The 13,179-nt window shown below is 52.0% G+C and overlaps 1 protein-coding gene across 1 annotated transcript; it reads right to left on the reverse strand.

The window, feature by feature from the left end:
* Positions 1 to 338: 338 nt before the first annotated feature.
* TOB2 (transducer of ERBB2, 2) lies at positions 339 to 9,083 on the reverse strand. The gene is made up of 2 exons (XM_082279930.1): positions 8,907 to 9,083; positions 339 to 4,809 (listed from the first exon to the last, which is right to left on the reverse strand). The coding sequence occupies exon 2, from the start codon at positions 4,721 to 4,723 to the stop codon at positions 3,701 to 3,703; it is 1,023 nt and encodes a 340-aa protein (XP_082136056.1). The 5' UTR covers positions 4,724 to 4,809; positions 8,907 to 9,083; the 3' UTR covers positions 339 to 3,700.
* Between the last annotated feature and the right edge of the window lie 4,096 nt (positions 9,084 to 13,179).

Consider the following 13,179-nt stretch of genomic DNA (forward strand, 5'->3'; position numbering starts at 1 on the left):
ATCCCGCTCCCTCCTCTTCCCCAGGGAGGAGAGCCAGCTCTCCCCCCTCTCCAGGGAGCTGAATCATGGCAGGACCAGGGATAGCCAGGCATATCGCCAATTTTTCCTATGTACTGCTATTTTTGGCAGCAGAAGAGGTCACTGAGACAGCTGTCCTGGCCCTGTTGCACAATCCTGGGCATCACTGAGCTATTCCTAATGCTGTGAAACCAGGACCCTGCCTGCAAGGCTGACACTGAGCACCAGTTCATCCGAAGGTGGCTGCATCCCTCCTTACCCAAAACCAGGCACATCCGAGGTGTTCTCTCTGCACTGGGCACACACCACACAACAAATGATTATTATATCATGCTTTTAATACAAACTTAAAAAAATCTGGAACAATAGAAACTGTACAGATTTGATCAACCTTTTTGTGGGGTTTTTTGTTTGTTTTTAACTAAATCTCTAGACACACCAATATCCCGTTCCAAAATATTGCACAACATTCTGAATACAAAACTCTGATTGTATTCCTCCTTCGCTAAAGAAAAAAAAAAAGAAGGAAAAAAAAAGAAAAAGACAGCAACCCCCTGGTTCCCCCCTTTCAGTAGTCCCCTTCTCCAAAAAAAAAAAACCCCAAGCAGAGCACACACAGAAACCCTCCACTCGGAGACATACAGACTTCTGTCCTCTTTCACTCCTCTCCCACAAGGCAACTGTAGATTCACTCCTTGGAGAGGGGCGGGAGGACAGGGAGGCTGAGTGGGGAGAAAGGAATCTTCACCACTTCTTTTTTTTTTTAAAGTTTTTTCCTGAAAAAATATTTTTTTCTCTCCTCTTTTTAAGAAAAAATCTTGAAAAGAAAAAAATTACATTTTTTTACGTTAGAAATATACATATATTATATATACCTCTTACATTTTACAAATGTAGCAAATTATTCAATACAAACGAACATCAACAAAAAGAACATAAACCCATAAAAAATAAAAGTTAAAAAAAAAAATCTTCTCTCTTCTCTTCCTAAGAAACCAGGTAAATTAGTGCAGGTTTTTAAAAAATAAAATTGAAGCTGAACGCCTACATCCAAGACTAGAAAAGACCTGAAAAGGCCATTAGTTTCCATTGCTGCCTGATGCTGGAGGAACATTTCTGAAGCACACTTTTTTCCTTTTAAGATGCAAAGAGGTTGGTCCCTCTTCTTTTCCTCCTTCCACTCACACCACTATTTTTAAAGCAGGTAGAATACGTGTGGCAGGGCAAAGCAGCATCAAAGCTTCACACACTTAAGCAGGTGGATGGGGGACATCCCCACTTCTTCCCTCCCTCCCTCCCTGTGCTGGAGGAGAGCATGCTGTCTCATGGCAGCAGCTCACAGGTGGCTTTGTCAGATGTGGGGATAGTGGGGGGCAACTGGACCAGGTCCTGCTATCATGGGCTGAGCAGCCCTCAGAGTCCAGTGTAGCATGTGGGGTAGCACCCAGCAGCACCCTGCTGGGGAGAAGGACTCCATGGCAGTGGTAGCATCCGTTAAGTGGCAGGTTCAAAGGAAAGAAAAAAGGGAAACACAACAGCTGGGCCATTCCTCATCAAGTTGTCCTAGTCTGGAAACCTGCAGGGTTGAGGCTGTGGGCACCAGCTCTGGGGAAACTAGCTGGGCTCTGTTCTCCTCACCCACCTGCTGTGTTGGTCATAGCTCGATAGCAAGCAGCCTGCTTGGGAACCCATGCTAGGCACAAGGTCAGGACCGCGTTCCCCATCACCCATCGAGAGGAGGGGTGCGCTGGAAACTCCTTGGAGAGCTCTGGGCAGAGGCAGTCTCCCTCCGACAGCCCGTTACCTTCTGCAAATGCTCACTGGCAACACAACTACAAAAGGGCTGGAGTGCCTCCATCTCAGGGAAGGGAGCAGGAAAAGCACATGGTCAAGCTCATCTCACCTGAAACTGAGATTTCTTGAAAGAGCACATTGGTTCCACGAGCACAGGAGGAGCAGATTTCAGACTGCGCTCCAAGAAGCGACATTAAAAGAAAAGCAAACCTCAAGTTCAGGAAGCAGCAAAAAAGCTTATTTTTCATTTAAACTGAGAACTTCAAAGACTGGAGTTTCATCATCTCCATGTCTCTCCTCTTTGCACACTTTCATGCTCACACAGCAGCCTCCAAGGAGACCTCCCTTTCCACCTAAAAAGCCTCCACCCTTCCTGGGCATGAAACTGCCCTCCTTTGGCTTTCTTGGAAGGTGGGTTCTGGAGTCCTCAACACAGAAGCAATCAAGCTGAAAAGCCACTACTGCCTGACTGCAGCACATCATCCTGGGGAAAGCTGAGGAGTCCCAGATCCCAGCCCTGCTGTGAAGGGGCACCATACATTCACAGGCTGAGATGACCACTTGCCTTTGGAGCACCCAGCTCTACTCTGCCCTAAGCTTGTCACTGTCCATGCTGATGTGATCTGGATGGAATGAGGAATTTATGACAGGTGCTTCCTTTTCGCACTGGATCAGCCCCCTCCTCAAGCTTCTCCAGAAAGGCAAAGCAAGGGATTTAGTCAGGTGCATACCCAGCTGAAAGCACAAACCCTTATGCTACCACTCAAGACAGCAGCTTCAACAACATCACCCTATCTTCCTGAAAAGTTGTGCTGCCTCACTAACTAAAAAGGAAGGAATTTCTTCTCTGAGACAAGAAGATGAATTCACAGCACATAATGAGAACTCTGACCTCAGGGGCCACCTCAAGTGGATGCTGGCCCCTGCTGCTGGGGAGAACATCTGGGGAGTGGGGGCAGGATCCAAGCCGAGTCCAGCTGGTTCAGTGCCACCTCCCCCAAGCCACAGGGACAGGCAGGTGGTGTTTCTACACCACAGGGGCTGCCACCCAGACTGACTGGGCAGCCCTGAGAGCACAAAAAGGCCCTCTTGCTCAGGTACAGAAAGGTTCAATAACCAGAGCCACTAAGCTCAAAGTACTGTCCCCTTGTAGCCAGAGCTGGAAGTGCAGATGAAGAAGGGAGCAGGAAGAAGCCATTTCACAGTAATACTCTGCCCTGTGACGTGCTGGAAGATGGTCAAGGAGAAGAGTTAGTGCTTTTCAGTACACAGACAGAACAGCTGATGCCAGCTTGGGCTGGAGCCACAACAGCACAATGGTCTGCACCCATGGGCACAGGAGATGCTCTTTGTCTACATGCAGAGCTGTAACAGAAAAAGCAGGCTCACCCACCCATTCTGGCTAGCACGCAACAAGAGTGTGTTTGTCTCCAACAACACTGACTCATCCTCTTCTAGTCCCTCCTCCAGCACAGTGGTATGAAGATGACATCCCTACACCCAGGTGGAAGGGCCCTGTGTCCAGCGTGGGGCAGGGGGTGGTGCAGGGAATCAGGAGCATTGTGACCTACAGTTGCACCAGTCTTGGGCTGGGGTGGGAGAAATGGGAACACAAACCAAAAAAAAGCCCAAGACTCATTTTAAGGAGTAAAAAAAGTGAGTAGGAAAAAAGCACAGGTACTGAGTTAAAAAACAATTCAGTGCTTCAGGAGCGTTACCAGCACAGCGCAACAACACTGAGCTCTCTCTTTTCCCAAGAACCTATATTTGTAAGGTTTTAATATTTTCTGTATATTTCTATTTTTCTTTTCTCTCCCTCTTGTTTGTTTGTTTTGTTCTTGTTTCCCCCCCTCCCTCCCTGCCCCAAAATACTCTCCTTCCTTTGTTTTCAGTTGGCCAGGACGACGGGCTGGAACGACTGGCTAGGATACTGCATGGCATTCAGGTTGTAGCTGAGTCCTTCCACGAAGGGAGACTTCTCCAAAAAGAGGCTATTGGTGCTGCCACTGAAGACCTGAGCCATATCAAAGGTACCACCTGTGCTGGCATTGAACTGCGATGCTGGCGGGATGCTGCTGGCCTGGCTCTCACTGGCAACACCATCGAAGAAGAGACTGCTGGCTCCCGGTGAGCCGCCACTGTAAACGAACTCCTTGGCATTGGGGGAGAGCTGTGACTGCGGGGCTTGGCTCCCAGCGCTCCCGACGAAGTTCAGAGAGTGCATAGACAGGGAGAGGCCCTTGTGCTTCAGCAGGTTGGTGGTGGGAGACCTGACCATTCTCGGCTGCTGCACAGCCCCTGCTCCACCGCCCCCTCCTCCGGCTCCTCCACCCTTCTTCATCTTGGTTGAGCCGAACTTGGTGGCAGCAAAGGTGGCAGTGGTGAAAGTGATGGGCTGTGCAGAGCGAGGGATGAAGGTGGGGCTGGGTGACTGGCCAAAGGAGGGGGACGGAGAGTTGGACAGCGAGTTGTCATGGCTGCCGATAGGGACAAATACCTGGGCATCAGGGTTGAAGCTGCTCTTGATTTCTTTGTCCAGCTCTGTGGCACTGCAGCCGTCACTGTCATCTAGGTAGAGAACCTTAACAGAGCCCTTCTCACCGATCTGGTAGGAAACCTCAAAAGGATCAATCCAGACACTCAGCTCTTCTGGCACATTGGCACGTACATCCTCCACAGCCAGCCCGCTCCGCTTGGCTGCCAGCTCCACCACCGGATCCACCGTCTCCCCTATATGAACACAGCGATAGCCAGATCCCTTCAGAGGTTTCTCTGGGTACCAGTGACCCTCATATTTCTTCTTCAGCAGGCGCTCTAGCTCCTCACCAAACAGGTCTGCCCGCCTCCGAGGAAGCTTGTTGTACAGGTATGAGATGATGAAGTTAAGAGCAACTTTGATCTCCAGATGCATACTCTCTTCGCAGCAAGCAAGTCAGGGCAGTGTATTAAAAGTAACAAAATGACAGAAACATAGACAAGTTTTGACTCCAAAGAGACCTAGGGAAAGAGAGAAAAGGATGGATGAAGACTAGAGAAGACAACAACTCTCCACCTGTTGAGATAAACAACTGTGCCTTTTCATGAACAAAGCAGAATGAGCAGTTTGCACAAATACTAACAAGAAATAATGCTCTCTAGGAGAGTCACCACAAATCTACTGGTCTTCAAAACAGAGGGATGCCAGTAGGGAGGAGTCTCCCTGCTCCCTCTTTCAGAAGAAATAAGGGTGTAGCCACTACCTGCACACAAGTACGTACATCACACTCACCTCGCTGCCAAGCACTGCTGCTGTAACCAGGCAGGCCACTGTCTGCTCTGGCAGAGCTCTGTCAGCACATCTAACACGACTCTCCTGCCCTGGCACCCAGCTGCTTCCAGCACGGCTCACCTGCACCAGCCTCTCCAGAGCACAAGTGCAGCACCTGAACAACCTCGTGACTCGCTCAGCAGCTTTGTGCGGAGAGATCTGCTCGTGCTCAGGACGGCAGGGCCAGCCTCTCCTCCGGGAGGCTGGGTGGTTGTGCCGGGTGCCACGTCCTGCTGGCACAAGCGCAGAAGGGACGAGAAGGAGCGAGGGAGGGGGCCGAGGCACCAGCTGCCAGCCCATGTTTCCTATCCCCTTGACTGGCCGGCGTGTATCTTATTAAGTGTACCCAGTTGAGACTCTGCCTAGCTACAAGCATAAAATCTCAGTTTAATTCGGGGGGGGGGGGAAGAAGAATGGGACAGGAAACGCGCATAGGATCACAAAATATGCACGTGCCAACAGCCTGTCCAATACAGTTCACATCGCTTATCCCTGCACAGAGGGAAGATGAGCTCTGCCAGGATCAGGTACCTACTTAATAAAAACTGAAATTGCTTGCCAAAGATTGAAGTAATCCTCCCCTCCTCTCTCTCTCTGCCTTGTAAGGAAGTCTCCAAAATGGAGAGAACCCACAAAAGCACAATGCAAAACCACAACACTCAACTCTTCCATTACACACAGATTTGCAAACAATGTTTGTCTGGGTACAAAAAAAACCCAAACCAAACCAGGTATGTCAGCACTACACTCTGTCACTCATCCAAAGAAGATGAATCCCACAGATATTTTAAGAGGAAGCACACTTCCAGTAGCCTCCACGCCTCTCCAGAGGAAAGAAGAATATCCAGTTTTTAATTGGCAGCTTAGTCAGAGGCCACTGTGTCTTCAGCTGCTCTCACCTTGCTCAAAGAGATACACTGTGTTCAACCCTCTTCCTAAAATGGGCTTTAGGGATGTTCTTGCACAGCACTTAAGCCAATGTTTATGATGTGTGACAATTATTTGGGGGTGGGGATGGAGTACAAACATACACTGTCAGCATTCTCCTGAAAAATCCCAGCAGCACAACCAGGTATCCATGCTGGCCTAAGTCAGGAGGAATTAAAAAACTGACCAGACTTGTTTGCTTGGTCTAGTTTAGTGGACAGGAAGGACTGAATAAATTTTGAAGAAGCCCTCAAGTATTTTGAAGCTTTACTACAAAAAAGGGATGCAGATTCTATGCTTTTTCTGTACTACTCCGAGTTCACAGAGGCTTAGCTTTAGGACAATGGTAACAAGAAACAGATCCCACATCCCAAATCTGCCAACAGGGAGGCCAGTTCTAAAAGGAACCCCCTTTGGGTTTGATTCAGCAACATAAAATCACGCAGGAACAAGGGAATGAAAAAGAAGTCTTGTCTTAAAAACCTACTTCAAGGAATTACTGTAATGTAACAAACTTTGGTAGGTCACTGCAACCTGACCAAGTCCAAGTAAGAACAGATGAACACCAAAGAAATGAGGAACCACAGTTTTTTCTACGAACAGTAAGGAGAAGCCATTTTCAGAAAGCAAAAGTCTTGGCGCAGAGACAGAGCCTTTTCCACAGAAATGAAGCATGAAGCAAACCCCTAAAGAGCATACCTAAACCCTAACAAGAGTTTGTATGGACTATACTACCTCAAGGGAGGATTACACGGAGCTCTCTAACTACTTTGGCTTTGAGACATTCGAAAGAGAGGACACCTTGGGATCCCAGCAAGTTAAGCACAAAGAGAACAGACAGTTTGTAAGTCTTTTAATCTTGTGATAAATTCTAATCCAGATCAAAAATCTAGTAAGAAATCAGATATAAAAGACTGGGAAAGAAAGAGTGGCCAAAATTTGTTAACACTCTATCTGCAACACAAATGTCTCAATATACATTGAGGAGTCCAGATCCTCATCAACTTTTTGCAGAAATCAATGAGAATGTACAATTATACATCATCATCTCCTTTATTCTTTTCTCTTGTTTTCCTAAAAAGAGAATATTCTGTACCTTGTTTATGAAAAAGGTAAGTTAATTAGCCTAATAACACCAAAGCTGCCAAGGTAGTGGCATACAACTGATACCTGCAGGAGGCACAAAATAAAGTCACTGGCTCCTCAGGTTGTTGATATGGCAAGATATGCTCCAGTAGGCGCCTCTCAATTTCTTTCTACTGCACTAGAAAGTGATAAAGTAATTAAAAAAAAATTTTAAAACCCATACCCCACCAAAAACCAGCTGAAGCAGCATGGCTCTGAGAGAAGAAACTACCGAATATCAATTGTAAGAGGTATTCTGAGCAGGCTTCCATAAAGACCAGCATTTTCAAAGTAAAGGCTTACTGTACAGCCTCGAGGTGCTGGCAGGGAACAAAGGAGCCCCCTCAGACTCCCCGTTTATCGGTATGCTGAAGGGGAGAGGCCAGACCATCACTTGCAACAGAGAAGAAGCAACACAGGAACGATTCCCTCTCCTCCTGGCTACACCAACACGGTGGGTGACCTTGCCAGTATCCCCCTTTGAGATCCCGAAGGAGGCCTGGCCCCCGGAACGGGCTGGCCACCGCCTCGGGACTTGAACAGACAGCCCGCGGTCCCACAGCCGGACACACCCGTCTGGAACGAGAGCGCCCTTCCCAGCACCCCCCTAAACGCCGGCGGAGAGGCTTCCCCCCGCCAGACGAACGGCCCCGCGGGGACGAACCCTGTCACCCCCTCCATCCCCGGTAGTGCGGCCATCCCCGGTGCCCGGCCAGCCCCGGCACGCCGGGAGCTGTAGTCCTCACCCCCCCTCCCTGCCCCGCGACCTACTTCTCCCCGGACTGCAGCTCCCGGCGCGCCCCGCGCCCGGCCCGGCGCGTCCCCCAGCGGGGCAGGGCACAAAATTTTCCAGGGCACATGCGCGCTAGGGCCCGCCCGCCCTTCCCGGCGCTGCCCACGGCCGGGAACACGCCCCGCGGCCCGGGACCGCCGGGCAGCCGCCCCGTTCTACCCTTCTCCTCCCTCCGTCTCGGCAGGGATGGGCGGGCGCGTCCCACCCGGCAGCTGCTGCCCCGCCACGGCTGCGGGACGGAGCCCGGGAGGCCGCAAGTCCAGTATCCTTCTGTCTATCTCCCCCGCCCCTCGCTGCTTGTCCCCTTTGCCCCAGTGGGGCACGCGAGGTCGCAAACAAGGTTCCCAACAGAGCGGTCGGATGGATGCGGACATGTCAACAAGGGCGAGCTCCTGGCCCCGCACGCCCAGCGGGGCACCGCAGATCGGGGTGTCCGGGGGAGATGGGGGGGGGGGAGGGGGGCAGCCCAGCCCAGCCCCGACAGCGCCTTTGTTGTCGCCGGGCTTCTCCCCCACGGAGCTCATCGTGCACGAAGGGGAACACCCTGGCGACATCCCCCTTCCCCGGGAGCCCAGGGTGCCCGCCGCCGCCCTCGGACCCAGCCTGCCTTTTTTTGGGCTGCTAGGGCTGGGGCTGAACCGCATCCCGCTCCAGACCCCCCCGCCCCTCAAACTGGGCTGAAGGGAATGAAATGGTGAACTGGGGCACTGCAAAGCGTCCCCGATCCAATGACTTTCACCCCCATTCTTCTCCCCTGAAGCCCCATTAATCCCCCCCGAGGCCACAGCCGCACAGTGGCTCCACGGACGGGCAAATCGCTGCTCCTGGCGGGGAGGGGAACGATGAGCCCCCTCAGACCGAGCGCACAGAGAGGACGCGCGCTGGGGAGGCCCCGGCCCGAGAAGGGGTGTGGGGGAGGGAAGCACCCCCGGCCCCACTTACTTCGTCCTCGGCTCCAGGGCCGGCGGCTGCTGGCGGCTGTCGCGGGGGCCGTGGGCGCTGCCGGCGGGTCTCTGCTCTGCCCCGTCTCGTCCGTCCCCTCCCTCCCTTGTCCCCGGCGGCGCGGGGCGGGCCTGGTGCTGTGGTGTGGATGCCGCTGCCGTATCCCCAGAGCCGCCCGCGCCCTGGCCCCGAGTGAGCCAACTCACGGCAAACTTTCACCCTTAGCAACCTCTCGGCGCACGGATCCGCTCCCGCCCCGCGTGATGCGGCCGCGGGGGGCGGGCCGGGACTACTTCCCCCTCCCGTCGCCGTCCGCAGCGCCCCGGGATGGGGCGGGGGGGTCGGGCCGGCGGAGCCCTCTCTGCTGCCCCCCCGGCACCGGGAGTATCCCGCATCCGAGCGCAAGGGAAAGGAGGGGGTCGCGGCGTTAGAGGGGATTGACCTGAGGATTTCCCCAAGCGGCGTAGCCTGAGGCGACGGGAGGTGGGGGGGAATCGAACGGAGCGGGCAGGGCCGAGACCGGCCGGCGTGGTCCCCGCCTCCGCGCACCACGAGTACTGTCAAGCCCCAGCTCGGTGGCAAGGCCGGCCCCGGGACTCCCGAAGGGTCAATTCCCTGCATGCCCCAGTCATGTCTGGAAAAACCCCCGTGGTGGAGCCCCCCGCCCTGCTAGAGCGGAGCAGCTCGGGGCGACATGCCCACGAGAAATCCCGGCTCCCTCCATCGTTGCAAACGCCTCGGGACCCCGGGTCCCCGATGAGGGTGGGGAGCCCGGGGGACTACGAGCGCATCTCCCCGGGAAACAACGGGGCAAGGCCAAACCGGGCGCGCTGGTGTCACTGCGGGGAGGGCAGGAACAGCACGGCCATCCCCGCGACCCCGAGACGGGGACGGAGACCCCGCCCCGGCACGAGCTCCCCGCCCCCCGGACTATTTCGTCTCAGCACGCCTGTGTGCCTCCGCCTCCAACAGAGCTGGGCCAGGCCCCGCCGCGGCGAAGACGAGAAACCCGCAAGGTGCGCGAGCGCCGGCCGTGCTAAAAATAACTGCGGCGTGTTAGCAACAGCCTTCCCATTGGCTGGCCGGGCCCGGCGGCGCCTTCGGATTGGAGCGCTGCCTCAGCCAGTGAGCCGAAGGGGGTGTGCGCGGCGGGCGGTGCCGGGCGCCGCCCGGGGACTGCCGGGAGATGTAGGCACCGGGGCGGCCGCGGCCTACTCCGTCCCGGGTGCTCCCGCTCCGCGGAACGTTCGCGGGTTCGGGCACGGTTCGGGGTTACAGGCTGCCCTGGGGAAGGACAACCGTGGTGATGGCCATCCCTGGGGCCAGGGGCCGATGGCGGCACCTCCATTGCCAAAGGCTGAGCTGCACCGCCCACTGGCAAGCTGAAGGCACTCTCACCCAGCGCACACACAGATCCACACCCTTTATTTCAAAGCATACCCATTACTAGTTCCAGGAAAATGAAGAAAATGCCGACAGGCATCCCCAGGCCGTGTATTTTACAGTCCAAGGTCACACCATCTTGCACACACACCACTTGCAAAGGCTGCTTGCTGTCCACACATAAAGCAGCTTTTGACCCAAGTGACAGTCCAAACTAGTGGAAGGGACACCAAGAATGGCGTTTCCAGGCTCTCCCAGCCACATGTCCTACATCTTCCTCAGTGTTGACACAAGCAGAGGGTGACACAAGCATTACCGCAGTCTCTGTTGCAGCAGGGGTAGCTGGCCTGGTAACCATCTCCCAAGTGCAAAGATACAAAGTTCATCTCTTGCTCCATTTCCACAACAGTCCTCAGCCTCCTTCTGGGTTTGGTTTGTCCTCCCTCATTCAGGAACACTTTAGCCCAGGTACTGCCTTTGCCACGGAAGAGCATTTCTTTTGAGGGCAGCCAACACCATGTGTTAAGAAATCTATTAATGTTCCTTCCCAGACACAGCAGCCACCTTTGCTCATTTTCCCACTGATTAAAGAAAAAAAACAACAACTTTTGAAGTTGTTTTTTTCCTGCAGGGGAAGGGGAAAGAGAAGTGGAAGATTTATGAGAGCTATTATGAGCAGCCTTATTTTCGTCACTCTTATTTTAAAAGGAATTTAGTTACAAATGAACACCTTTTTTTTTTTTTCAATTATTCCCTTGCTTTGCTGGAAAAAAACCCATGCTGTCAGCCAGAGATCAGGAAGTTAAAACGACTGAGCTATTTTTAGCATCATTAAGCAAAAAAAGGCAATTACATTTATAAAATTCTATTATTGTTTTAATAAGGTGTTACTAAGAGGATGTCACATATTAGGGCTCTTTAAAATACCTGTGCCTTGATTGTGCTCCTTTAATTATGGCGTTGCCCTTGTACACACGCAGGCAGAGGAATTCTGTCACAGTATCCGCTCCTGCATTCTCAGCCATTTGGCTCTTACGTCAAAGCAGAGCTACCGTGTCACATGTGCATGGGGACGGGAGCAATTGCCAAGCCACTGGGACAGAGCTCGTTTGGTCGGGTTATTTAATGCCAAGGAAGGGGAGTCAGGTTATAATTGGGCATAATTAATATCGCCATACCCTGAATCCTCTGTACATTCAATTCACATGACAACCCCAAGGAAATGAAAAATTCTTTCCTGCTATTGAAAAAGGCAAACATCTCCAGCTGATGTCTGTAATGAGAAAATAACAGCTCCTGTGCAGATAAGGTTTCAGAAGCGAGATTTTGTCCGTGCAGCTCCCATGGGAAAAGCTCACAGGCAGATTCCAGACCTTCATCTACCTTCTTGTTTTGTCTTTTTTTAAAGAAAAGTAATGCTTGGGGCTCAAGGGCTTTGTCAAGACAAGGTCTAGGTGGTTCAAGGGACTGGAGGTATGTTACAGAGCTATTTGCTGAGCTCAGCTGTGGCTGGCAGTTGGTCTGAAGGGGTGTGTAACAGGGAACACCTACATTTCAGAACACAGCAATGCCTTGTTAGTACTGGCAACAGAAGCCAATTTCTTAATAGGCCAAGAGGTCCCATGTTCTCCCCTTCAATGTAAATATTTGAAATTAAAGGGGTTTTTAAAAATTGGTTAAGCAACACTTTAATAAAGAAAACCCCCACTACCTAGGAAAGTAATGGCAGGAAGACACATTTAGCTCCATGCATTAGGATTTGAAGACAGCACCATGGGGGTTCAGCTGCCACATTGACAAAGCTGTCCCTGTCTCTCCCACCCTTCCCTGCTGTTGCCACACAAGTACTTTGCAGCTGGCAGCCAGGGAGCCCCTGAATCTGGCTGCACAGGACTCCACAGACTGATGAAGTCCTTCCAAAGCTTGGCCTGCACACAGCAGCAGGACGTGTCTTGTCTCATTCCCCCCCTGTGGGGAAACCTGCCCTTTTAGCACATGCTCTGGTCTCCAGTACTGCAAGGCAATCTCCTTCTCCTGGACAAGTACTTTAAAATCCATTTAGGTGAAAAATACTGCAGTTTTCTAAAGGCCCTGCCTAGGTATCATCTACTGGTACATAGAAATCATTGCCAGGCAAGCAAAGAGTTATTCTTCTGGGCTACAAAAATGTGTCCATTACCCTTGTCTGAATTAGCAGCTTCAGGGCAATGTTCTGTCCATGCTCTGAAAGTACCAGGAAGGCAGTGGCACTGAACTGATCTGAGCACCAGCAGCATTTGGCATGCTCCCTGGAGCTGTCTGAGCAAACAAGGCAAAGGGGAAAAAGCCTGTCCCTCCCTCTTTCCACCTGCCCAGTGACTCAGAACAACTAGAAATGGCAGCTTAACTCTCAGAATCCAGACTGATATGTCCAGCAGTCAGCGTGAGGGCGTCAAGAGTGCCAAGAAAGTGAGTATGCTCAGCCATTTTTGGGGATGGGGGAAGGGATGGGGACACTCGTACCTCTACAGCAAGCCCTGCCTGGCTGATCCTGCTAAATGATTAGGAACAAGGGGTGCTCTAAAATTAGCTCACCAGGGGGTATTGGTTCTGAGGTAAAAAATAATTCCTTACTTTATTTCCCTCTACCTTCACTGAAAAACTTTTGTCATCTTCCAAATTTCCAGGAAAGAAAAAAAATATGTACAAACCTTCTGCATTCCTAGTTTGATAATTTGGGCAGCCTGACTGAGGGTAAGTGATAAATTCTGGTTGAAGTGATAAAGTTCCAGGTACAAAAAATCTGCATGTCATGGCCTGCTTTTAAAGAAATACAGCATTTAAAATGGCTGATAACAGGTCTGACATGAGCTTCCGGGTCTACAGAGGCAGTTGCTTATTCCCATTGAAC

Source organism: Coloeus monedula (genome assembly GCF_965178545.1).
Source record: "Coloeus monedula genome assembly, chromosome: 4".
Lineage (NCBI taxonomy): Eukaryota > Metazoa > Chordata > Aves > Passeriformes > Corvidae > Coloeus > Coloeus monedula.